This window comes from Silurus meridionalis, chromosome 1 (genome assembly GCF_014805685.1).
Source record: "Silurus meridionalis isolate SWU-2019-XX chromosome 1, ASM1480568v1, whole genome shotgun sequence".
Taxonomy (NCBI): domain Eukaryota; kingdom Metazoa; phylum Chordata; class Actinopteri; order Siluriformes; family Siluridae; genus Silurus; species Silurus meridionalis.
In genome coordinates this window covers 31826085-31850593 of record NC_060884.1, presented here as the reverse complement: position 1 = coordinate 31850593, position 24509 = coordinate 31826085, and the positions used below count along the sequence as shown (strand labels likewise).

At 40.3% G+C, this 24509-nt stretch overlaps 1 protein-coding gene across 1 annotated transcript in view; it reads left to right on the top strand.

Moving 5' to 3' along the window:
- slc4a8 (solute carrier family 4 member 8) overlaps positions 1-22981 on the top strand; it is a 37740-nt gene extending 14759 nt beyond the window's left edge. The window contains 20 exon segments of the mRNA XM_046872067.1: positions 854-1042; positions 1136-1224; positions 3632-3789; positions 5331-5418; positions 5518-5664; positions 5999-6099; positions 6593-6767; positions 6873-7006; positions 10370-10615; positions 11593-11698; positions 12596-12757; positions 12939-13052; positions 13807-13968; positions 14769-15020; positions 16069-16137; positions 16579-16752; positions 17240-17371; positions 17462-17577; positions 17699-17807; positions 19664-22981. Coding sequence (XP_046728023.1) covers positions 854-1042; positions 1136-1224; positions 3632-3789; positions 5331-5418; positions 5518-5664; positions 5999-6099; positions 6593-6767; positions 6873-7006; positions 10370-10615; positions 11593-11698; positions 12596-12757; positions 12939-13052; positions 13807-13968; positions 14769-15020; positions 16069-16137; positions 16579-16752; positions 17240-17371; positions 17462-17577; positions 17699-17807; positions 19664-19675 — 2735 coding nt within the window. The 3' untranslated portion in view covers positions 19676-22981.
- The last annotated feature ends 1528 nt before the right edge of the window (positions 22982-24509 follow it).

Here is a 24509-nt window from a genome sequence, read left to right as displayed (position 1 = left end):
CTTTAAAGAAAGACATTTCAGAGTCCTTTAAATATTGTGTATTAATATTAATGTTGTAAAAGATTAAATCTGTAAAGAGTGTATAAAGCTTTACTGCTTGAATAATACTCTCTATGGACAAAAGTATTGGGACACCTAAGATTTCCACCCATATGTGGTTCTTCCCTAAAACTGTTACCACAAATTCAGACGGGCACAATTAAATAGAATGTCTTTGGGTTCTATAGCATGAAATGTTCCCTTCACTTGAACTAGGAGATCCAAACGTGTTCCAGCATTGCAATACCCCTCTGCACAAAGCCAGCTCCCTGTATGGTTTACATGAGTTGGGGTGGAAGATCTACTGCTATAGACCTCAAAATTACTTAACACCTTTGGGATGATTTTTTTCAAGCTGACTGCACCCCAGGCCTCCTCACCTCACCTACATCAGAAGCACTTTACTACCACTCTTGTGTTTGAAGGAATCTCCACAAATCTCCACAAAATCTAGTGGAACATCTTTCCAGAAGAGTAGAACTTATTATTAGAGTAAAATCAGGTGGTCATAATGTTATGCCTGATTGGGGTATATATAGGGCCCTCCAATTGCTCTTCATACATTAAGAGGGCAAAAGGTTTGTAAAGAAATGTTATTCGCAAAATTCATGGAAGGAGTCTCCAGTGTCGAGTAAAAATTAAAAAAAAAAAATAAATAAAATCCACTGTTTTACAAGAGGAATAAAATACTACAAACCTGAAGTTTTAATGTCAGCCAATAAACTCTTTATCCTAAGAAAAAAGTTACCGCTGCTTTATGGTAGATACTGAATGGGCTGATAGAACGTGTGTGTGTGTGTGTGTGTGTGTGTAGACATGGTGCTGGACCATCAAGAGGCAGCTCACGAGTTGGATGACAGCGTGAGGGTGAAGGTTCGGGAAGCTCTACTGAAAAGGCATCACCACCAGAGTGATAAGAGGAGGTCCAACCTGCTGCCCATGGTCAAATCTCTGACCGAATCGGGCAGGAAGCAGAGTGAACCCCACTGTCTGGACAAGACTGGTGAGACCTTCACACATGTCTGCACGTTTATCCGGACAGGCTGGATGTCACTCTGAATTACACACAATGTTTTTCTCTTGCTGGCTCTGGCAGGACATGTCACATCTTCTCAGCCTCCTCCTCTAACTGCTGAAGTGAAAAATGGGGCGGGGATGGATAACGGCCAAGTGGACCTCAGTAAGGTACAAGAATATAACTCTGTGTGTTAGTTATCAGTTATGCAGGTTGTACTGGATACTCATTAGGTCAACTCCTAGTGGGCGTGACATCTGAGGTTTGGGATGATCGCCAAGGATCTCACCATGATTTCAAAAGTTTCTCACCATGATTTCACTGAGTGTATACATTGGAGTTTCTATCCAATCAGATTAGAGAGTCACATTGCCATGAGGCCTTCAGAGTGAACACTGTAGGGTTCTTTTTACCAAAAACTCTAATTTACTTGAAGCTGTTGCTTTAACTATTCAGATAAGGATTGCTTACTTCGAGGCCCTCTAGGAGGCTTTCAACAATGTCAGAATTTTCACATTTGATTGGATGGTTAGAGAGCTTACTAGTCAGAGCTCCCAACCCACATCTGTAGCAAACTGCACAAGCTCAAATATATTGGTGTGGATTTAAAAGCTGGTTTTGTTTTACTTCACAATGTCTGCCAGAGGAGAAGAAACTGATTTAATCGCAGATACACTTAGAAGGACATTTACAAGACTGACTTTTTAAGAAAAGCTAGACATCGTGAGGAAATGTTAAAAAAAATGAAATGTTCAAAAGTTCAGTTGTGACACTTTTTTATGAACCGTTTATACTTTTACGTTTTCTTTTCTGTAGAATTTGCACACAATCACACAAATTGCCTTAAATCTCCAGAAAACTTAAAATGATGGAAAACAATGCAGGTGTCACGGAACACCAGACGGCGGAAACCGGGAGTAAAACAAGGTGTAGTTTGTTTATCTTTGAAGAGAACAAACACAGGAGATTCAGAAACTGAAGTGCAGGAAATTATAAACTTAGCCGTAGCGAGCTTCAAAAGAAGCGTAACAAGGAGCACCGGATCACTGGAGGACACAGGATCAGTAGGGAGTCCGGATGATCTAGGGTGGGTATACGGTAGATTGGACGTTGAGTAAAGGAGGAGAGAGATCTTTTAAAGGGGAAGGATTCAGGGAAAACAGGTGCAGGTGATTAATGGGTGCTTTGGGTGCGGGGCGGTCTGGGTAATTGAGGTGAAACTCCTCCAGGAGTGCTGGGACAGGGCATCATGTATGGAGACCCAGGAGCGTTCCTTTTTACCATATCCCTCCCAATCGACCAGGTATTTCAGCATGGGGCCCCAAAGTCGAGAGTCCAGAATCTCTTGGACGGAGTATACGGAGGGTTGGTCCAGCACCTCATGGGGAGGCGGATCGTTAGTAGCTTCAGGGTTATCTGTGGCAGAGTGAGAAAAGGGCTTTTGGAGCGACACATGGAATGTAGGGTGGATGCGGTACCTGGAAGGGAGGTCGAGCCGATAGGACACATCGTTGATACGCCTCAGTATAGTAAACGGCCCGATGTAACGAGGACTGAGCTTCCTGCAGGGCAGTCAGAGGCGTAGATCTCGCCACTCGATTATGTCACATGGGCTCCAGGAGAACCTAGGGGAGTATTGTGAGAGGCAGGGATGCCCGAGAATAATGCTGGCGGTGGAGTGTTCTAGGACCAGAAATCGTATTTCATCTTGTAGCTCGTGGATGGATGCCTCGAGGCCAAGCACACTGTCATATATTGCCATAGCCATCTTGATGTTCAGGTTTAGCCCCTGACGATACGTGCTGAGTAGTCATTTCAGCCGCTAGTGACGTCCAGCATGCGGAATCCGTTAGCGAGGAAGACCCTTGGCGGAGATTAAAGAGTTGGTCAGCTGATGTAAATGCCCCTGTGGCTACACTGAACACCTCAGCGAAGTGACTGGTAAAATGACAGCAGGGAAACCCCGGGTGCATATCGATGCTTCTGTTAAAGATGATGTATGCAGGCAGTGCAACTGTTGATGCAGTGAAAAGAGATGTGTTGAATTGTCTTCTTTGGGTTTCTGGCTTTTGTAATTGTAATTTATTCTTACTGTATGTGATTCCTGTCTACTCAATAATATTAAAGGTTTCTATAGCCTTGGCTTCATAATGATGGTATTAAGAGGTTGATTGGTTCTGGTAGGACACCACTGAAGGCCTGGGGGTAAACAAATCATTCAATGAATGTACTGAGAAACCTTGCTGTCCTTGAGTGACAGACAGGTGACACTGGAGACCCCTACCATAAATGTACACCGTCAAAAATTTTCATCCCAGTGATTATGCGTTTTCTTTGTTACTCAAGTCAAAACTTTCTGAACAATCAGAATGAAGGATTCAGTCATACTGAGTTATAATAAAACAGCAAACACCAGCTGCGTCCAAAAATATGACTTCATATAGACCTCTATGGTGTAAACCTTCTGTTCAGTTCTCAGTCCAGATTGAAATAAGTTTGAAAATTGCTGGAATATTTGACAACAGAAATTCGTTATAGCTTTATGAGCGTCTCTCATGAGCCTTTTGTTTTTCTCAGGTGGACACACACTTCATGAAGAAGATCCCTACCGGGGCTGAAGCCTCTAATGTGCTGGTGGGAGAGCTGGACTTTCTGGAGAGACCCATCGTAGCGTTTGTCCGGCTTTCGCCTGCAGTATTGCTAACTGGACTCACAGAAGTACCCATACCAACCAGGTATATATATATATATATATATATATATATATATATATGTATATATATATATATACAGTATATATACAGTGAGGAAAATAAGTATTTGAACACCCTGCTATTTTGCAAGTTAGAAATCATGGAGGGGTCTGAAATTGTCGAAGGTGCATGTCCACTGTGAGAGACATAATCTAAAAAAAAAATCCAGAAATCACAATGTATGATTTTTAAACTATTTATTTGTATGATACAGCTGCAAATAAGTATTTGAACACCTGTCTATCAGCTAGAATTCTGACCCTCAAAGACCTGTTAGTCTGCCTTTAAAATGTCCACCTCCACTACATTTATTATCCTAAATTAGATGCACCTGTTTGAGGTCGTTAGCTGCATAAAGACACCTGTCCACCCCATACAATCAGTAAGAATCCAACTACTAACATGGCCAAGACCAAAGAGCTGTCCAAAGACAGAGACAAAATTGTACACCTCCACAAGGCTGGAAAGGGCTACGGGGAAATTGCCAGGCAGCTTGGTGAAAAAAGGTCCACTGTTGGAGCAATAATTAGAAAATGGAAGAAGCTAAACATGACTGTCAATCGCCCTCGGACTGGGGCCCCATGCAAGATCTCACCTCGTGGGGTCTCAATGATCCTAAGGAAGGTGAGAAATCAGCCCAGAACTACATGGGAGGAGCTGGTCAATGACCTGAAAAGAGCTGGGACCACCGTTTCCAAGGTTACTGTTGGTAATACACTAAGACGTCATGGTTTAAAATCATGCATGGCACAGAAGGTTCCCCTGCTTAAACCAGACATGTCCAAGCACGTCTTAAGTTTGCCAATGACCATTTGGATGATCCAGAGGAGTCATGGGAGAAATTCATGTGGTCAGATGAGACCAAAATAGAACTTCTGGGTCATAATTCCACTAAACGTGTTTGGAGGAAGAAGAATGATGAGTACCATCCCAAGAACACCATCCCTACTGTGAAGCATGGGGGTGGTAGCATCATGCTTTGGGGGTGTTTTTCTGCACATGGGACAGGGCGACTGCACTGTATTAAGGAGAGGATGACCGGGGCCATGTATTGCGAGATTTTGGGGAACAATCTCCTTCCCTCAGTTAGAGCATTGAAGATGGGTCGAGGCTGGGTCTTCCAACATGACAATGACCCGAAGCACACAGCCAGGATAACCAAGGAGTGGCTCTGTAAGAAGCATATCAAGGTTCTGGCGTGGCCTAGCCAGTCTCCAGACCTAAACCCAATAGAGAATCTTTGGAGGGAGCTCAACTACGTGTTTCTCAGCGACAGGCCAAAAACCTGACTGATCTAGAGAAGATCTGTGTGGAGGAGTGGGCCAAAATCCCTCCCGCAGTGTATGCAAACCTGGTGAAAAACTACAGGAAACGTTTGACCTCTGTAATTGCAAACAAAGGCTACTGTACCAAATATTACCATTGATATATATATATATATATATGTATGTATGTGTGTGTGTGTGTGTGTGTGTGTGTGTGAAGGACAACATTTTTATTTGAGGCCTCATTTTCTTTTACAGGTTCATGTTCATTCTGCTCGGGCCTGACGGAAAAGCTCAGCAGTATCACGAGATTGGACGATCCATGGCTACCATTATGACTGATGAGGTACGCTAAAGGCTTAAACAGGAAGTGATGACATTAGCTGTCATACGAGCGACTTAACCGATCTTCACTGTTCTCTAATCTGTTTCTGTTTGCGGGTAGATTTTTCATGATGTAGCATACAAGGCGAAGAACAGGAGTGACCTGCTGGCCGGAATCGATGAGTTTTTGGATCAGGTGACTGTTTTGCCGCCGGGAGAGTGGGACCCTTCTATCCGTATTGAACCACCGAAGAGTGTCCCCTCACAGGTATTTGTACACACACACACACACACACACACACACACACTCATTATTGTGAAATTATTCATTAGATTTTATTTTTATTTGACTTGTGAAGCTGAAGTAGAGGCTTTGTGTTATTTTCTTGGAATTTTCATTCCTCAGATCCACCAATTTTTTTTGTGATAATAAATTGGGGAAGTAGTATTTTACTGGTTTAGGATTTTGGATCCAAAAGTCACAAGTTCAAATCCCAGCCGTTCTAAGCTGCCACTCTTGGGCCCCTGAGCAAGGCAAAGTTGACAATAATGTAAGTCGCTCTGGATAAGGGCATCTGATGAGATGTTTGTAATTGGTGCAGGAGAAAAGAAAGATGCCCGGCGTCCCCAACGGGACAACTGTTCCAACCGAGGAGGAGACGCACGGGGAACACCATGGACCAGAACTCCAGAGAACGGGCAGGTGTGTGTTTGTGTGTGTGTGTTTGCAGAGGCGTAAAACTGGGGTATGCAGTACGTTGGTGGGTTATTCTTGTTCTTACCCCTCTTTTTTGGGGGGAGGGGGGATGCTAACCATGATCTTGCATTCCCCTCAGCAAATGTGTGGATATTATTTTCTCTCCACTCTTCTGGAAAGATGTTCCACCAGATTTTGGATTTGTGTTCATCAGCCACAGGGTTGTTAGTAAAGTCAAAGGTGCAGAGGGTTGAGGTCAGAGCTGAAAAACAGGCCACTGAAGATCTTCCACTCCAAACCATGTAAACTATATCTTAATGGAGCTGACTTTGTGCACAGGGGCACTGCCATGATGGAACAGGTTTGGGTTTCCAAGTCTAATAAATGCAAAATTTGATTATACACATATGGCAGAAAGTTCAGGTGTCGAAATATTTTTGTCCATATAGTGTATCCTCTGTAATAGTTTCAGTTTTACCGGTGTTGTCTGTCCCTGCAGGTTGTTCGGAGGTTTGATCCTGGACCTAAAGCGGAAAGCTCCTTTTTATCTGAGTGACTTTCGAGATGGACTGAGTCTGCAGTGTGTGGCGTCTTTCCTCTTCCTTTATTGTGCCTGCATGTCCCCTGTCATTACCTTTGGAGGGCTGCTGGGGGAGGCGACAGAGGGACGCATCGTAAGAACACGCCCACACCCACAGTCTGACACTGTAATTAAATTGTTATGCCTCTACCAGCTTAATTCGTTTATTGATGATCCTCTGTGTTCTCCTCTCGGCTAGAGCGCTATCGAGTCGCTGTTAGGAGCCTCGATGACGGGCGTGGCGTACTCTCTGTTTGCCGGGCAGCCGCTCACCATCCTCGGCAGCACAGGACCTGTTCTGGTGTTTGAGAAAATCCTTTTCAAGTTCTGCAAGTCAGTGCAACTGAATTATAATGCAATTATTATCTAATAACAAGACACTCATTAGACACATAATATTCATGATGGGGTGTTGGGGACATTGGGGACAGTGGTTAAGACATTGTTCGAAAGGTCACCAGTTAAATTCCAGCACCACCAAGCTGCCACTGCTGGGCTCCTCAGCAAGCCACTCTGGATAATGAGGTCTAAATGTAAATGTAGGTAGGATTCCAACTTACAATTATAAGGAACTAAATTATACATTCTTTTATTACCATTTTTCTGTGCAAATTTGCATTTCGTTTAAAGACAATGTCCATTGTTAAAAGCACTAAACAAATACAAGTAAATTTTATTAAATTCTGAAGTAATGCACCATCTCTTGTTAAATAAAACTTTAACGTTTTTAGAAAGGTAACAGATACAAGGGCTGCAGATCTTCTTAAATATTTTCAGATGTACCTTTCAGATGTTATCCAAGTGGTTCTAAATGTACAGTCAATGTCAATTCTTTAAGCCATAATGTATGTTCATGTATAAGATGGGAAAGACCCAAAATGATGAGGTCAGGGTCTGGTTTAACTTGGATATTGAAGACTTCTCAAAGCAAAACAAAATATCATACCAATACCTCTGTTTCTTTGGCATCAAATAAATTGCGTTATTGCATATACATTTATGGTATTTGTCAAAATGGCAGACATTTACATTATTCATACAGCTGAGCAGCTATGGGGTTAAGGGCCTTGCTCAGGGGCCCAGGAGTGGCAGCTAAGTGTGGCTGGGAATTTAACTCATGACCTTTAGATCCAAAGTCCAATGCCTTAACCAGCTACCACCTCCCTTTCTTGGAGTATAAACTTTTTCAAAGAAAAAGTCACACTAACAAATATCTTTCTATCCCTGCTATATAAAATATACAACTTATATTCACAGCAACGGGAAGTTGAAGTAAAGTTCTATCTGTAGGGGTGCCAACATTTCTGGCATTTTTGTTTTATATATATATATATATATATATATATATATATATATATATATATATATATATATACAGGGAGTGCAGAATTATTAGGCAAGTTGTATTTTTGAGGATTAATTTTATTTGAGGATTTAATTTGAACAACAACCATGTTCTCAATGAACACAAAAACTCATTAATATCAAAGCTGAATATTTTTGGAAGTAGTTTTAGTTTTAGCTATTTTAGGGGGATATCTGTGTGTGCAGGTGACTATTACTGTGCATAATTATTAGGCAACTTAACAAAAAACAAATTCATACCCATTTCAATTATTTATTTTACCAGTGAAACCAATATAACATCTCAACATTCACAAATATACATTTCTGACATTCAAAACCAAACAAAACAAATCAGTGACCAATATAGCCACCTTTCTTTGCAAGGACACTCAAAAGCCTGCCATCCATGGATTCTGTCAGTGTTTTGATCTGTTCACCATCAACATTGCGTGCAGCAGCAACCACAGCCTCCCAGACACTGTTCAGAGAGGTGTACTGTTTTCCTCCTTGTAAATCGCACATTTGATGATGGACCACAGGTTCTCAATGGGGTTCAGATCAGGTGAACAAGGAGGCCATATCATTAGATTTTCTTCTTTTATACCCTTTCTTGCCAGCCACGCTGTGGAGTACTTGGACGTGTGTGATGGAGCATTGTCCTGCATGAAAATCATGTTTTTCTTGAAGGATGCAGACTTCTTCCTGTACCACTGCTTGAAGAAGGTGTCTTCCAGAAACTGGCAGTAGGACTGGGAGTTCAGCTTGACTCCATCCTCAACCCGAAAAGGCCCCACAAGCTCATCTTTGATGATACCAGCCCAAACCAGTACTCCACCTCCACCTTGCTGGCGCCTGAGTCGGACTGGAGCTCTCTGCCCTTTACCAATCCAGCCACGGGCCCATCCATCTGGCCCATCAAGACTCACTCTCATTTCATCAGTCCATAAAACCTTAGAAAAATCAGTCTTGAGATATTTCTTGGCCCAGTCTTGACGCTTTCAGCTTGTGTGTCTTGTTCAGTGGTGGTCGACTTTCTGCCTTTCTTACCTTGGCCATGTCTCTGAGTATTGCACACCTTGTGCTTTTGGGCACCCAGTGATGTTGCAGCTCTGAAATATGGCCAAACTGGTGGCAAGTGGCATCTTGGCAGCTGCACGCTTGACTTTTCTCAGTTCACGGGCAGTTATTTTGCGCCTTGGTTTTTCCACACGCTTCTTGCGACCCTGTCGACTATTTTGAATGAAACGCTTGATTGTTCGATGATCACGCTCAGAAGCTTGGCTATTTTAAGACTGCTGCATCCTCTGCAATATATCTCACTATTTTTGACTTTTCTGAGCCTGTCAAGTCCTTCTTTTGACCCATTTTGCCAAAGGAAAGGAAGTTGCCTAATAATTATGCACACCTGATATAGGGTGTTGATGTCATTAGACCACACCCCTTCTCATTACAGAGATGCACATCACCTAATATGCTTAATTGGTAGTAGGCTTTCCAGCCTATACAGCTTGGAGTAAGACAACATGCATAACGAGGATGATGTGGTCAAAATACTAATTTGCCTAATAATTCTGCACTCCCTGTATATATATATATATATATATATAACATTTTAAAATATTTAATCTTAATTAATCGCACGGTCGTCAGGAGTGAACTCGTGATTAATCACAACTTAATCGCCCATTTTTATCTGTTCTAAATGTACTTAAATTAATTCTATTCAAGTTGTTAATACTCTAATCAACATGTGACAAATATTGATGCTTTATGCAAACGTATGTCTATTAATAGTGATACCGAACTCAACATAGAGCATGAACACTAAATATTCTTGTAAATGTTTGAAAGTAATTATAGGGTTTGAAATCACGTAAATCATCAGGACACCAAAAGGAACTTTTGCTATGTTTCCACACGGACTGTTTTAATTGCCGGATGTGTGCATCATGGTGTATTTCTGTGCACAATTTAAGACTCAGCGCATCAGTAAAACAAATGATTAGTAATTAAAAATAATTTTTTTGGGTTTAAGGTTGTAATTTCACCGCTTTTATATTTATTTATTCATATTTTTTCATGAAAAAAAATTAAATATTAAAAAATTTATAGAATTAATGCCGTTAAAATGAATTTGAGTTAAAGATATTACCACGCTAATTTTGACAGCTCTAATAAATAGATTTATTATCATAGTAGATCAATAAATTAATTGAATTTAAATTAAAATTTTGGTAACATTTTACTAAAATAATCAATACTCTTCTCTCTCTCTCTCTCTCTCTCTCTCTCTCTCTCTATCTATCTATCTTTCTCTCTCTGTCTCTCTTTCTCTCTCTCCATCTATAGAGACTATGATCTCTCGTACCTGTCTCTGCGCACCTGTATTGGCCTATGGACCGCCTTCCTGTGCTTTATCCTGGTTGCGACAGACGCCAGCTCTCTGGTCTGCTACATCACGCGTTTCACAGAAGAAGCCTTCGCTGCCCTCATCTGCCTCATCTTCATCTACGAGGCTCTGGAGAAGCTCATCCACCTGGGAGAGCTCTATCCCATCAACTTACACAATGACCTGGATAAACTCACACTGGCCTAGTGAGCATACACACACACACACACACAAACACACACACTACTGAATCTACTGTTCAGGAAATAGGAAATTGGGGCAGGTATAAGGACTCATTTTCAACATAAGCACTCATACACTGTTTGGCCAAAAGTATTGGGACACTTGGCTTTTCCAGCCATATGTGGATTGTTAAATGAAACTAAACTAGGAGACTCAAACCTGTTCCAGCATGACAAAGCCTCTGTGCACAAAGCCAGCTATAGACCTCCAACCCAGTTGAACACCTATGGGATGAATGGAAACACTGACTCCACCCCAGGCCTCCTCACCTCATCTACATCAGTGCCTGTCTTTAAAACACTTTTGTAGCTGAATCTCACATAAATCTCCATTAGCACACTCCAATATCTAAAAGAGTGGAGGATATTATAAGAGCAAATATGAAATAAATGTGGAATGCGATGTTCAAAAAGCACATATGAATCTTATCTTTGGGTGTCCACAAACTATTGACCATATAGTATGACACAAACACACACTCTACTCTTCTCTATCCCCTTTTTATCCCTTTGCCGTTCACTAAAACAATAAACACTCGTCAATTAATGTCTTTACAGGTGTGTGATCTTTACTACTCATTTCTCTCGACTCCACCCTCCTTGACCGCGCCCCCAATTTCACGATGACCATTTTTACGCCAGTTAACTCAGATTTTACCTGTGTCCCCAGAAAAACTATTGTATGATATATATTTCTTATTTCATTTCTAGGTTTTTATTCCTTTTGATGTTGATTCCTTTTTAATTGTATTATATTAATTGTATTGTATGTCACAGAGCAGTTGTTAAAAAGCATTACATGTTGTTATTGAATGTGACAGAAAGGTTTGACTGCTGAAGTTGTAGCTACTACAAGATCTGACTATTCACATGGAAAAACACACGTCACACACGTCGCAGTGGTGTTTGGTTTATACACCGTCCTGTTTTTTGTTTCTCAGCTGTAAATGCGCAGTGCCTGATAACCCAAGTAACAAAACTCTGAAGATGTGGAGTGAAAGGAACATCACAGCACCTGAAGTGCCGTGGAGCAACCTCACTGTGAAGGTACACACATAGGGCACACGCACACACACACACACACACACACACACACACACACATATTTGTAGTACATATGTATATACACTACATATAAATATATATATATATATATATATATATATATATATATATATATATATATATATATATATATATATATGTATATATATATATATATATATTACACAAACACAGTATATACAGTACACAAACACAGTATACACACACAGTATGCATACACACACACACACACACACACACACACACACAGCACACACACAGTACACACTCACATGCTGTACACACACTGTACACACAGTACACTGACATACAGTACAAGCACACATTACACCAACACAGTACATACACACCACACTCTCATACACACAGTACACTGACATACAGTACAAGCACACATTACACCAACACAGTACATACACACCCACACTCTCATACACACATTACAAGCTCACAGTATCTGCACACACACACACACACACACACACTCACACACTCACAGCACACATAGTCACAGTACACACATACAGTACACACACTTATAGTACACACACACTGCACATATCCACAGCACACACAAACACAGTATACACTGTACACACACACACAGTATGCATACACATACAATACACATATTCACAGTACACACAGTACATGAACACATTTCACACCCACACGCTCATACACACATTACACCTACACAGTGTACACACACACAATCACACACATACAGTACAAGCAGTACACACACCACAACAACATGTCCCTTTGACATCATATGCACTTGAATATCTGGCAAAGTTTTTGTATGTATGAGTGTGTGTGTGTGTGTGTGTGTGTGTGTGTGTGTGTGTGTGTGTGTGTGTGTGTATGTGTGTGTAGGCATGTTTAGATCTGCATGGCCAGTTTGTTGGGACGTCATGTGGTCATCATGGTCCCTACACTCCTGATGTTCTCTTCTGGTCAGCAATCTTGTTTTTCTCCACCTTCTTCCTGTCCACCTTCCTCAAGCAGTTCAAGACCAGCAGATATTTTCCAACACGTGTAAAAACACACACACACACACACACACACACACACACACACACACACACACATACATACATACATATATATATATATATATATATATATATATATATATATATATATATATATATATATATATATATATATATATATATATACACACTTGCTGAATTTATCAGATTATATTTTTTTACAGGTGCGGTCTATGATCAGTGATTTTGCCGTCTTCCTGACAATCGTTCTCATGGTGCTGATTGACTTCGCCATCGGAGTTCCATCTCAAAAACTACAAGTGCCCAGTAAATTTAAGGTAAATACCAGGAACTGCCCCAAACAGGAACTGCTCCAAACAGGAACTGCCCCGAACAGGGACCACTGGAACATATATTGTCTACTAGAACAGCATCCTATAAGGCAGTGCAACTTGACAACACAAAGTGTGTTCTCTACAACAAGGGCACAGTATAGAGCAGTGCAGCATGTATCTACTTGAAGAGCATCCTCTAGGGCACTGCAACATGTATTCTTTACTAAAAGGGTGCGCTATATGGCAGTGCAACATTTCTTGACTTCTAGAATGGCATCCTATAGGGCAGTGCAACATGTATTCTTTATTAAAAGGGTTTACTATAGGGCAGTGCAACATGTACTCTCTACTAGAAGGGCATCCTATAGGGCAGTGCAACATGTATTATTTACTAAAAGGGTGCACTATAGGGCAGTGCAACTTTATTAAAAGGGTTCACTATAGTGCAGTGCAGCATGCATTCTCTACCAGAAGGGCATCCCTAAGGGCACACCCTAAGGGAACCACACTGGGTACTGAATGTGAAAGAGCACACTGCATGGCAATACATTACATATTCTCAATATGACGGGCATACTTTAGGGCAGTGCACAACATACTTCCCATGAAAAGGGTGTGAAATTATATATTCTTTACAGAAAGGGTATCCTAGAGGGCACCTCATCATGTTTTTTTGCACATAATGGCCTCTTAGAATGTATTTCTTCATGTTTTTTTACTACACTTTTGGTAAGTGCGTTACTGCGTTTTGTGTTAGCCTACAAGGGATGACCGCGGCTGGCTGATTAACCCGATTGGTCGGAACCCATGGTGGACGGTTCTGGCAGCAGCAATTCCATCTATGCTCTGCACTATACTTGTCTTCATGGACCAGCAAATCACAGCCGTCATCATCAACCGCAAAGAACACAAACTGAAGGTGAGATCTGTGTGTGTGTGTGTGTGTGTGTGTGTGTGTGTGTGTGTGTGTGTGTGTGTGTGTGTGTGTGTGTGTGTGTGTGTGTGTGTGTGTGTGTGTGTGTGTGTGTGTGTGTTTCCTATATTATGCTTTCTCTAAAGCACATAGAAGGCATTTTGTTTCATTGTTTCTTTCATGCATGCAAGGAAGTTTATGGACCAGTGCATATAATTTCCTACACTTTAATGGCATTTATTAGGGTAGTTTGTCACATTTCCTCACAATGGATCATGTCTTTCTACTAGAAGGGAATCCTATAGGGCAGTGCAACATGTATTCTTTACTATAGGGCATCCTAAAGGCTGATGCAAAATGTATTCTTTACACTAAAGGCATCCTATAGGGCTGTGCAATATGTATTCTTTATAAGAAGGGCATCCTATAGGGCTGTGCAGTATGTATTCTTTATAAGAAGGGCATCCTATAGGGCTGTGCAATATGTTTTCTTTATAAGAAGGGCATCCTATAGGGCTGTGCAATATGTTTTCTTTATAAGAAGGGCATCCTATAGGGCTGTGCAATATGTTTTCTTTATAAGAAGGGCATCCTATAGGGCTGTACAATATGTATTCCTTTTATAAGGGCATCCTATAGGGCTGTGCAATATGTATTCTTTATCAGAAGTGAATCCTATAGGGCAGTTAATGATGTTTTAGCTAACATGGACACACACTAACTCTGGCTAAATGTAACAGATTTGAGTGTGTGATTTGTTCATATAGTATATGTGTGTGTTGGTGTGTGTTCCTCCCGCTTTGTAGAAAGGTTGTGGCTATCACTTGGACCTGCTGATGGTGGGTGTGATGCTGGCCGTGTGCTCAGTGATGGGCTTGCCGTGGTTTGTAGCTGCGACTGTGCTGTCCATCTCCCACGTGAACAGTCTAAAACTGGAGTCAGAAAGCGCCGCCCCAGGAGAGCAGCCACGCTTCCTGGGCATCAGAGAGCAGAGACTCACTGGCCTGTTAATCTTTCTGCTCATGGGATGCTCTGTGTTTATGACTGGTGCATTACAGGTACATCATGAACATTATATTGTACATTTTTAGTCTAATTCAAAGATTATGCTTCAGTTTTTCATAATACCATACATTTTCCAGCATCAGTATCATAGAGAAACGCAGTATAACAGAGTGCTGCATTGCAGACAGGAATCTCATACAGCAAGAATGAATGTCATTACTGAAGCAAGAAACACAATGAACACAATTCAACACGTCTCCTTTCACTGTAGCCACAACTGCACCTCCCACATACATCATCTCTAACAGAAGCATCGATATTCACCTCATCACATGACCTCTTTGTGTATTTTCTTTGTGCATTACAGTTTCCTTGGAATTTGAAATGAAGGCAAATTGTGTGTTTTTATGCAGGAAAGAAAACGCAAAAGTATAAACGGTTTATGAAAAAGCTAAACTGTTTTGGTCGACTTTTCCTCACGATGTCCAGCTTTTTTTGAAAAGTCCGTCTTGTAAATGTCCTTGTAACTGGTTTAATCTGTGATTAAACCAGTTTCTTCTTCTCTGTCAGTCATTATGGAATAAATAAAAAGTATTAACCCACACAAATATATTTGAGCCTGTGCAGTCTGTTACAGATGCAGTTTGCAAACTCTGACTAGTGCGCCTTCTGACCATCCAATCAAAGGACGTGAAGATGGGCCTGCTAGACGCCCTCGGTGTCACTAACTTGCAATCTGATTGGATAGAAATTCCAATATTAACAGATAGTCCTTTTAGCAGTGCACCTGTGAGAAAAGCTATGATGTGAATAGCATTTGGCGATTATAAGAATTAATTTATACATATTTATGGACAAAAGTATATTAAAATAAAGTCAGTGATTCTGATAGTGTTTAGTCACTGAACAGTACCAATATAAATGATGTGATTTCAGTAGGTTCCTATGGGCTTTATTCTCATGCTCACATTTTCCTTACCTCTGAAGCAAAAAAAAAGAAATAAGAAGAACTGATTAATTGCAATGTACTGAAAGGTCACATGGCGACTTTTACACATTGTTTAGTTTTTGGAAGTGATCATGTCTCCTCTGTGTCCTCAGTTCATCCCCATGCCGGTGCTTTATGGAGTGTTCCTGTATATGGGAGCTTCCTCTCTGAAAGGCATTCAGGTAGAAATGTTCACCTTTCACATCAGTCTCACACACACACACACACACACACACACACACACACACACACACACACACAGTACTCACAAACAATATACCTACAAATAAAATACACACAAATTCAGTTCACACTGAGAATACACACAAATAACGAGAACACACACACACACACACACACACACACACACACACACACACACACACACACAGTACACCCAGACAATGTCTATACACACACAAAGTGTACCTGCACAGTATAATCATAACTTATACACAGAGAGTATACAAACACACACACACACACACACACACACACACACACACACACACACACACACACAGTACACCAAATACACACACAAAGTAAAACACATACAGTAGAAACACTCACACTTTCATTAATTTCATGATCCGGTTCTTTCCTGTCTTTCTCACTTTCAGTTCTTTGACCGTTTGAAGCTGTTCGGCATGCCGGCAAAACATCAGCCAGATTTTATCTACCTTCGGCATGTCCCTCTAAGAAAAGTTCACCTGTTCACCATCACACAGCTCACCTGTCTCATCCTGCTGTGGGTCATCAAGACGTCTCCTGCTGCCATCGTCTTCCCCATGATGGTACACTCCAAAACAACATGCAAGGAATTTTAGTGTAAACACACCGACTTTAAATAGTTCACTAAAGGTTTAATATTTAATTGTGTTGAAAATCAGACAGAGAACAAATTGTATGTGTGGGGGGGTGGGGTGGTGTTAAATTTACTTTGATGTAATGTGTATTTTTGTTAGTCAACGAAATATTAACTCGGAAATGTTGAAAAATCCATAATTTTATTTTTAAATGTCCAAAGAAAATAAACACACACACACACACATAGACAAAGGGAAAACAACTAAAATATAATATCGGAAGAACGAAAAAATAGACAGAGAAAACACACACTTGTAAAATAACTGCACAATAAACAAGCCAGGTGTCCCAATACTTTTGACCAAATATTGTATCCTTGGCATTTGGCAGATGCTGAGTTATTTTAAATATATGTGTGTGTGCGGAAATATGAGGGAGCGTATGAGCTCTGATTATGGTGTTGTGCATCACCAGGTGCTGGCTCTGGTCTTCATCCGTAAACTGCTGGATTTCTGCTTCAGCAAACGTGAGCTGAGTTACCTGGACGACCTCATGCCTGAAAGCAAGAAGAAGAAACTTGATGATGCGTCTAAAAAGGCAGTGGAGGTAGTGCAGACAACGACCTCGAGCATCCGGTAAAACAATATCCAAGCGGCTATTGATATATTGTGTGTGTGTGTGTGTGTGTGTGTGTAGCAGGAGTCACAGGAGATGCTGGTTGATGACTCAGACCGAGGAGAGGATAAAACCACGGTGCGAATCCCGATGGAGAGCAGCAAGCTTCTACAATCTCCTAAAACACCAGACCCCAGGTGCTGTAGAGCCGACGGTTTCTCACACGCTCCATATGCCGCTACAGTCCGCTTAAAAAAATAGTAAAAACTTAATCTCTATATTTGAGCCTCTTCTCATCTGTCCTCGTTTCTCTTGTAGGTCTGACCCCTCTGACATCAACATCTCAGACGAAATGTCTAAAACTACAGTCTGGAAATCTCTCAGCTCAAATCAAAAAGAGGCACCTCGTACAGCAGGGGTAAAAAAGGTAACAATCATGCTAGCACAAAAACAACCTCAGCTAAGCTAGTATAGCTAGAAACTAGCATAGCATGTAGATTTTGGGGAGGTGAGAGCTTAGTGGTTAAGGTGGACTTTGGATCTGAAGGTCATGAGTTCAAATCCCAGCCACACCAAGCTGCCACTTCTGGGCCCCTGAGCAAGGCCCTTAGCTGCTCAGGTGAATGAGTTAGCTAAATGTAAGTCGCTCTGGATGAGGGCTTCTTCCAAATGCCATAAATGTAATTTAAATAATAACCTCAACAATGATGGAACTGTAATAAACGGACATTCGGTGTCAACCAGATGAGGATGGGATCCCTTTTTAGTCTGGTTCCTCTGAAGTTTTCTTCCTCATACCATCTAATGGAGTTTTTCTTGCCACTGAAAAGAGGATACACATGCACAGATAATGCAGGAATAAGCATCTGAAAACTCGATTATCGTAAACGCACACACTGTATTTCATAACTCATGTCGTATCATCAGTTATCTTCTGTGAGATACACTATATACACCAAAGTATTGGGACACCTGACCTTTCCAAACTGTTACTACAATGTAGAGGCACTTAATTGTACAGGCCTCCTTACCTACATCAGTACCTGACGTTACTAACACACTTGTGGCTGGTAAACACATATCTCCACATGCACACTCTACAATCTAGTGGAACATCTTCACAGGAGAGAGTTAAGGGAATTATAAGAGCAAATTGGGACTTAATGTAGAATGCGATGCTCAAAAAGCACAAACCAAATTTATGAGCAGGTGTCCGCAAACTTTTGAAAATATAGTGAACATCAAGGATCATGTTAGTTAATAGCGACTACTACCTTCAAGGCAAGGTTCTGGACAGGGACTACCACAAGCTACTGGGGGGGTTGTAGCTCAGTTGTTAAGGCATTGGACTCCAGATTAGAAGGTCATGAGTTTAAATCTCAGCACCACCAAGCTGCTAGTGCTGGGCCCATGAGCAGGGTCGTTAATCCTCAACTGTAAGTCGCTCTGGATAAGGATCTTCACCGGCATCTTCTGTGAACTTGACACAAATCACCGGGTTTACATTAACCCTGTATTTCTTTTACATTGCTAAGTATGATCGAATCCAATCTAGATTAGCTTGACTAGTCAGTTAGTAGATACTAGCTTGAACTAGCTTAGGTGAGGGTGCTATTATGTTTACAGTGATGGTGTTGTTCGAGACAGGATTTATTAATTTTTTGTTAACAAATTTTGCACTTTTTCCTAGAAAACATACCAAAAAAAGTCTCTTGCAGTTTCTTTTTTCTCTTGCAGTTTCATTAACACCCTTCCCATTGTGCAATAAAAATACAAATATGTGCAATACCATCTTTTTTTATTTGATTTATCTTTTAAAAATTTGCTACTAGAAGTTTTTGTCACCAAAACAAATTCCTTATAAGTGCAAACATACTGCACTTGGATCAGATTCTGATTCAAAACAGCCCGATGCTATTTCTGTTAGCGAAGCAGAGATCATTCCAAACAGCCACCAGAGAGGATTTAAACATAAAAAATATTATATTTTGGAATGAAGAAACACCTTAAATGAATAAATACACAACAATGACTGCTTGCTAAATTGTTGATATCCTAGCTCGCTAGCAATCTCTGATGCTAGCATCAAGATGGGCCTTTTGTGATTAGCTGTAAGTACAGTAGGAAGAAATAATACTCATTAGACACACAATTGTCCTTTTCCTTCTTTCATCGCTGGCTTTTTCTTGTGTGTGTGTGTGTGTGTGTGTGTTTGTGTGTGTGTGTGTGTGTGTGTGTGTGTGTGTGTGTGTGTGTGTGTGTGTGTGTGTGTCATTTCTACAGGATTGCCAGTGAGGAGCCACACAGGACCTGTGAATTCATCAACCAGTGAATTAATACTATTTTCTCTGTCATTCTTTAACACACAAACACTCACAACATACACACTACATCCCATTAATCCTACTTATAACCATGAGGTGTGCGTGTGCGTGTGTGTGTGTGTTTTGTGTGTATAGAGAAGTAAACTTCTTTACCCCCCAAATAGCACTTTAACGCTCGTCTATAAAATCACAGTCGACATACAGAAAGTGTGTATTTTAGGGCAGAAGAATTTAAACGTATGCACTTGAACGTGGTGTGGCGTTGAAAATATAAATAACCTCAATTATAGAGGAAGTAAGAAGTCGAAAAAAAATTGTTTAAGCAGGTTTCAAAGTCTGAACGTAAATGAAGCAAAGGAATATTCCAGTGTTTTCCAGGCCCCTTATTGACATGTATATGGATATTTTCTGTGTGATTTTGTTTCTGGGAAGGAACCCAGGTCCACTTCATAGCAACCCTGACCAGGTAATGAACGATTGAATTGATAAAGGAATAAATCAAATGAATAATTGCAGCACGTAGTTTTTCCTCAGTGTCACACCTTTTCTTTACACCATGCTGGTGAACATTTCCACTAAATCTACTGAAACATCTTCCCAGAAGAGTGGAGGTTATTTTAACAGCAAATGGTGACTTAATGTGACAGATTGTGGTAAAAGCACATACTAATCTTATGGTCAGGTTTCCACAAACTTTTTTCCATCTAGTGTGCATGTAGACAGGGTGATCTGTAGGTCTAAGGGCTGATGTTGAACTCAAAGCCATGAACTCTTTCTATCACATTCTAAACAGATAAAAGTCTAGTAGAACCGACACCATAACACTTTTTTCCCCATGCAATTTCATCATTTGTTCTAAGACGTTCAGATATAAGTGATCCCTGAGGAAGTACAGATTAAAGTGGAAGCTCAGAAGTTAAGGTTCTGGGTAACTGATCAGAAAGTTGGGGGGTCTAAGCCGTTACTGCTCTCTGACCCCAATTTCCTACCATTTCTGGGAAATGCAAAGAAATAATTTAACTGTGCTGTAAAAGTACATGTGACAGTATGAAGCACCTTTAATGTGCACACTATATAATATATGGATAGAAGATATCAGGCTGTAAAACACTGGACTATTCTTTTAATTCCTTTCATCATAGTGATCAGTGTGGGAAAAAACATCCTCTGTTTAGACTACATGCTTTGTGTTGCATTAAAAATGAGCAATAAAGGACATAGATAACACTCAATTATATATATATATATATATACATACACACACACAGGTAATCCCTTAGTTACAATGGTTCGACTTACAATTAAAACATATTTTAATTTTTGCACGTGTTGGGATGCTGCCTTACTTTAGCCAGCGGTCGACAGAGTTCAGTTGTCTCTGTGTAAGCCGATTTTTAGCTCATGTCTCTCTCCTTTTTATCGCCATCACCGACACAACAATACAGACCACGTCCGGCTCCACCATCCACTCGTGAACTGTCGCTCGTCCACACTCCTGCTGCCACGTATATATATACTGTATAGTAATACATAACAGTAGTGTAAATTGCTCTGTTTTGCTTAATTATGTACTGTAATGTGTTAAATAAATAACAAATTACAGTATACTACTGATCACCATTCTTTGATAGGTTAGGCCACGCCTCAACTTACGAGATTCTGTCGAAACGTATCTTTATCGTAAATTGGGGAATACCTGAATATATAAGAAAGCAGCAATCACCTGGAATAAGGGTTGCTAAATCCATCAAATTAATTTATTTCTTTTTTTATGTGTGTAATCCAGCAGTCCGATTATAAAAACCTATGTTTAAGAATCCAAAGAAACACAAGCCATCATGTACTTTATATTATTTATTATTATTATTATTATTATTATTATTATTATTAATTATAATACCAATTTGAAGCAGTTTTTACACTTCCAAATCCAAATGGATGTCAGGTCATTAATCGGGTCTGCCACCATGATGGCAATGGTTGAATGTTGACATTAGCATTACAAGAACAGACTCCTCAAAGGTCAACTCCGCCCTCATTCGCACAAACGTTCGAATAGCGATTCTGGTGCTAATGTGTTGGTGGATGCTGCATTTTTCTTGCACTTTTTAGTCTGAGAAGTTCACAGATGTGTGCCATTCTGGCATCAAATCTCCTAGTGCAGGTACTTCGGGGGGTTAATAAGATTCATTGACCCCAAATCACTGTTAGCTTCTAAAAAATGAATGAGCGTGATCTTTGCTTCTTGTTTCCCATTGCAATCTTAACGAGCAATCTGCTGGCGTAGAGAGTCGTTTCAGAGTTAGAACTTTGTATGTGATAAGGAGCACGAAGGCGTGGAAGGTGAGGCTCTGTACCTAGGACAGAAAACATAAAGCGCCGCTGCATCAGTCTTTAATTAGAGATTAAGAGAGGCGGTAAAATTCAACTGCACCACTGAGGGGGTCACATGGGAAGTTGTTTAAACTCAGAATTGCATTACAGAATCCATTTCTGACATCAGGCTGGAGTTTTGTTTATATAAGACGGTCCGGATTTAAATGTCTTTCCTCCATGCGTACACAAATTTAAATGACTGAATCTGTTAAAGCACTCACGAACCACAGAGAGAAAACCTCCTCAGGGTTCAGGGATCAGACGTCTGTTTGAAGCCACGTGACATGTTTTTAAAAGCCATTGAAAGGAATAATCTGGCATTTTATTAATTTATATCCAGCTACTGCATCTGTGGGATTTTTCTGAAGAAAGTCCAACACAAACTGAAGAAACAAGAAGGAAAAACCAGCACCAAACTCACTTACAGTGGAATTTTGGTTAAATGGAAACGTATTGGTTTAACATTAGAAACGTTATATTCATAAATACAGATGCTGTGGATGGATAAAAAAGTTAAAACGCCCGAGTGTCCTTTATTGATATGTACAGGATCATTTAGTCTTTTTTGTTTGCCTACTTTTTGCATTTTTCACCTTTAAAGCCCAAAACAAGCGTCATAAGTCAAATCCACGAATCCGTACAAAACCGGTGCAGACAAAAGCCATTAGATTATCAAAGCACACTTCCTTCTTATACATCAGATCAAGTGACAGGGTTGTGGACTTCTCCTGAAACCTCACAATACACCTTTAAGTTCCTTTAGCTACACCTTCGTTATGGGCATCATGGGACCTTCTCCATTTCCTCTCTATTTACTTGTATTATTATTTTTATTAACTTTTTTTAAGGTTGGAGGTTTCAGCATTGAGTTCTAATGAACACTTTTGACCTCAATAAAAATGAAATACAGATCACCACTTGTAGTTGCACTTTATGTAGATATACACAGAATATGAGTTTCTATTTTTAAAGAAAAAAAAATGCTTTCAGAGTCTAACTGTGTATTATGATTTATTTTAATACAATTTCTGTGTATATACTGTAATAACTCAGTAAAGGGGGAAACTTATATATATGTATTTTGCTTGTAGAAACAGAGGAACAGGGGATTACTGGCAGAATGAAAACCAGCATCACCTTGTGTTAAACATGAATGTTAAAATCTCCGCCTTCTTGTCTTGTCAGAAATACGTCGTAATCACTAAGGAATCTGCTACATGGACTATATTGTCCACTTTGTTGACAAAAGTATTGGGACACCTGACATTTCCAGCCATATTTGGTTCTTTCTCAAATCGTTACCACAAATTTGGAGACATACGATTGTATGCATTGGACGTCTTTGGATGCGGTTGCATAAAATTTACCCTTCACTTGAACCTGGAGACCCAAACCTGTTTCACGAAAATACCACTGTGCACAAAGCAAGCTCCATGAAGATATGGAACTGGAAGATCTTGACCTTGAGATCTTGACCTCAAACCTACTGAGCAGCTTTGGGCTTAATGTGAACACTGACTGCATCCCAGACCTCCTCACCTCACGTATATCAGTGCCTGACTTTACTAACACCCTTGTGGATGAATATTGTATTTGGGATGTGGTTAATCATGTGGTGGATCTGATGGTTGTGAGTTTAAAATTCTGCCACATTAAGCTGCCACACCCGGGCCCCTTAGCAGGGCCCTTAATTAACCCCATAACTGTTCAGTTGTATGAATGAGATAAATGTAAGTCACGCCGGATAGGGGGTGTCTTCCAAATGCCATAAATGTAAATGAATAAATGCAAATCTCCACAAATACACTGAAACTAGTAAAACATATGGAGGTTTTTATAACAGCAAATTGGGAGATGTGTCAGGTGTCCTCAAACTTTTATCTATCTATCTATCTAGTTAGAGCATGGTGTGGAATTTTTGTAATAATTGGAAAGAGTTATCCAATTTCCAATTATTACAAAAATCCCACACCATGTCCTAACTATGGCTTCGAACATCCTGGACTTGAAGGCAGCACAAGGCTCATGTGTATTATTTAGTACAGGGTGTGTACAGTTAGAAGCTTGATTACTAATACAATATAATATCAATATCTGAATTATGCTCGTATAGAGAATGAGAATGATCAATTCAGCAAATATAAAAAAACGTATAATGAACAACAGATATATTGATATTTTTTTCTATAACAGCTCCTACTGAAAGTGCTTTATTCCTCATATACTGCAGCCTTTTGCCAACATTTACAAATGTATATTTACAAAAGAACGACCAGACATACCTGTTATCACTTACTCTATAGCAGCTGCACCGCAAAACATAAAACGTGAAGTCCCTGCTTTCCCTTTGACACTAGAGACTCTTCTGTCTAGCCATCGTCTTTTAGGTTAGTCAGTTTGCTGTACAAACCCCTTCTGAAGCCTTGATA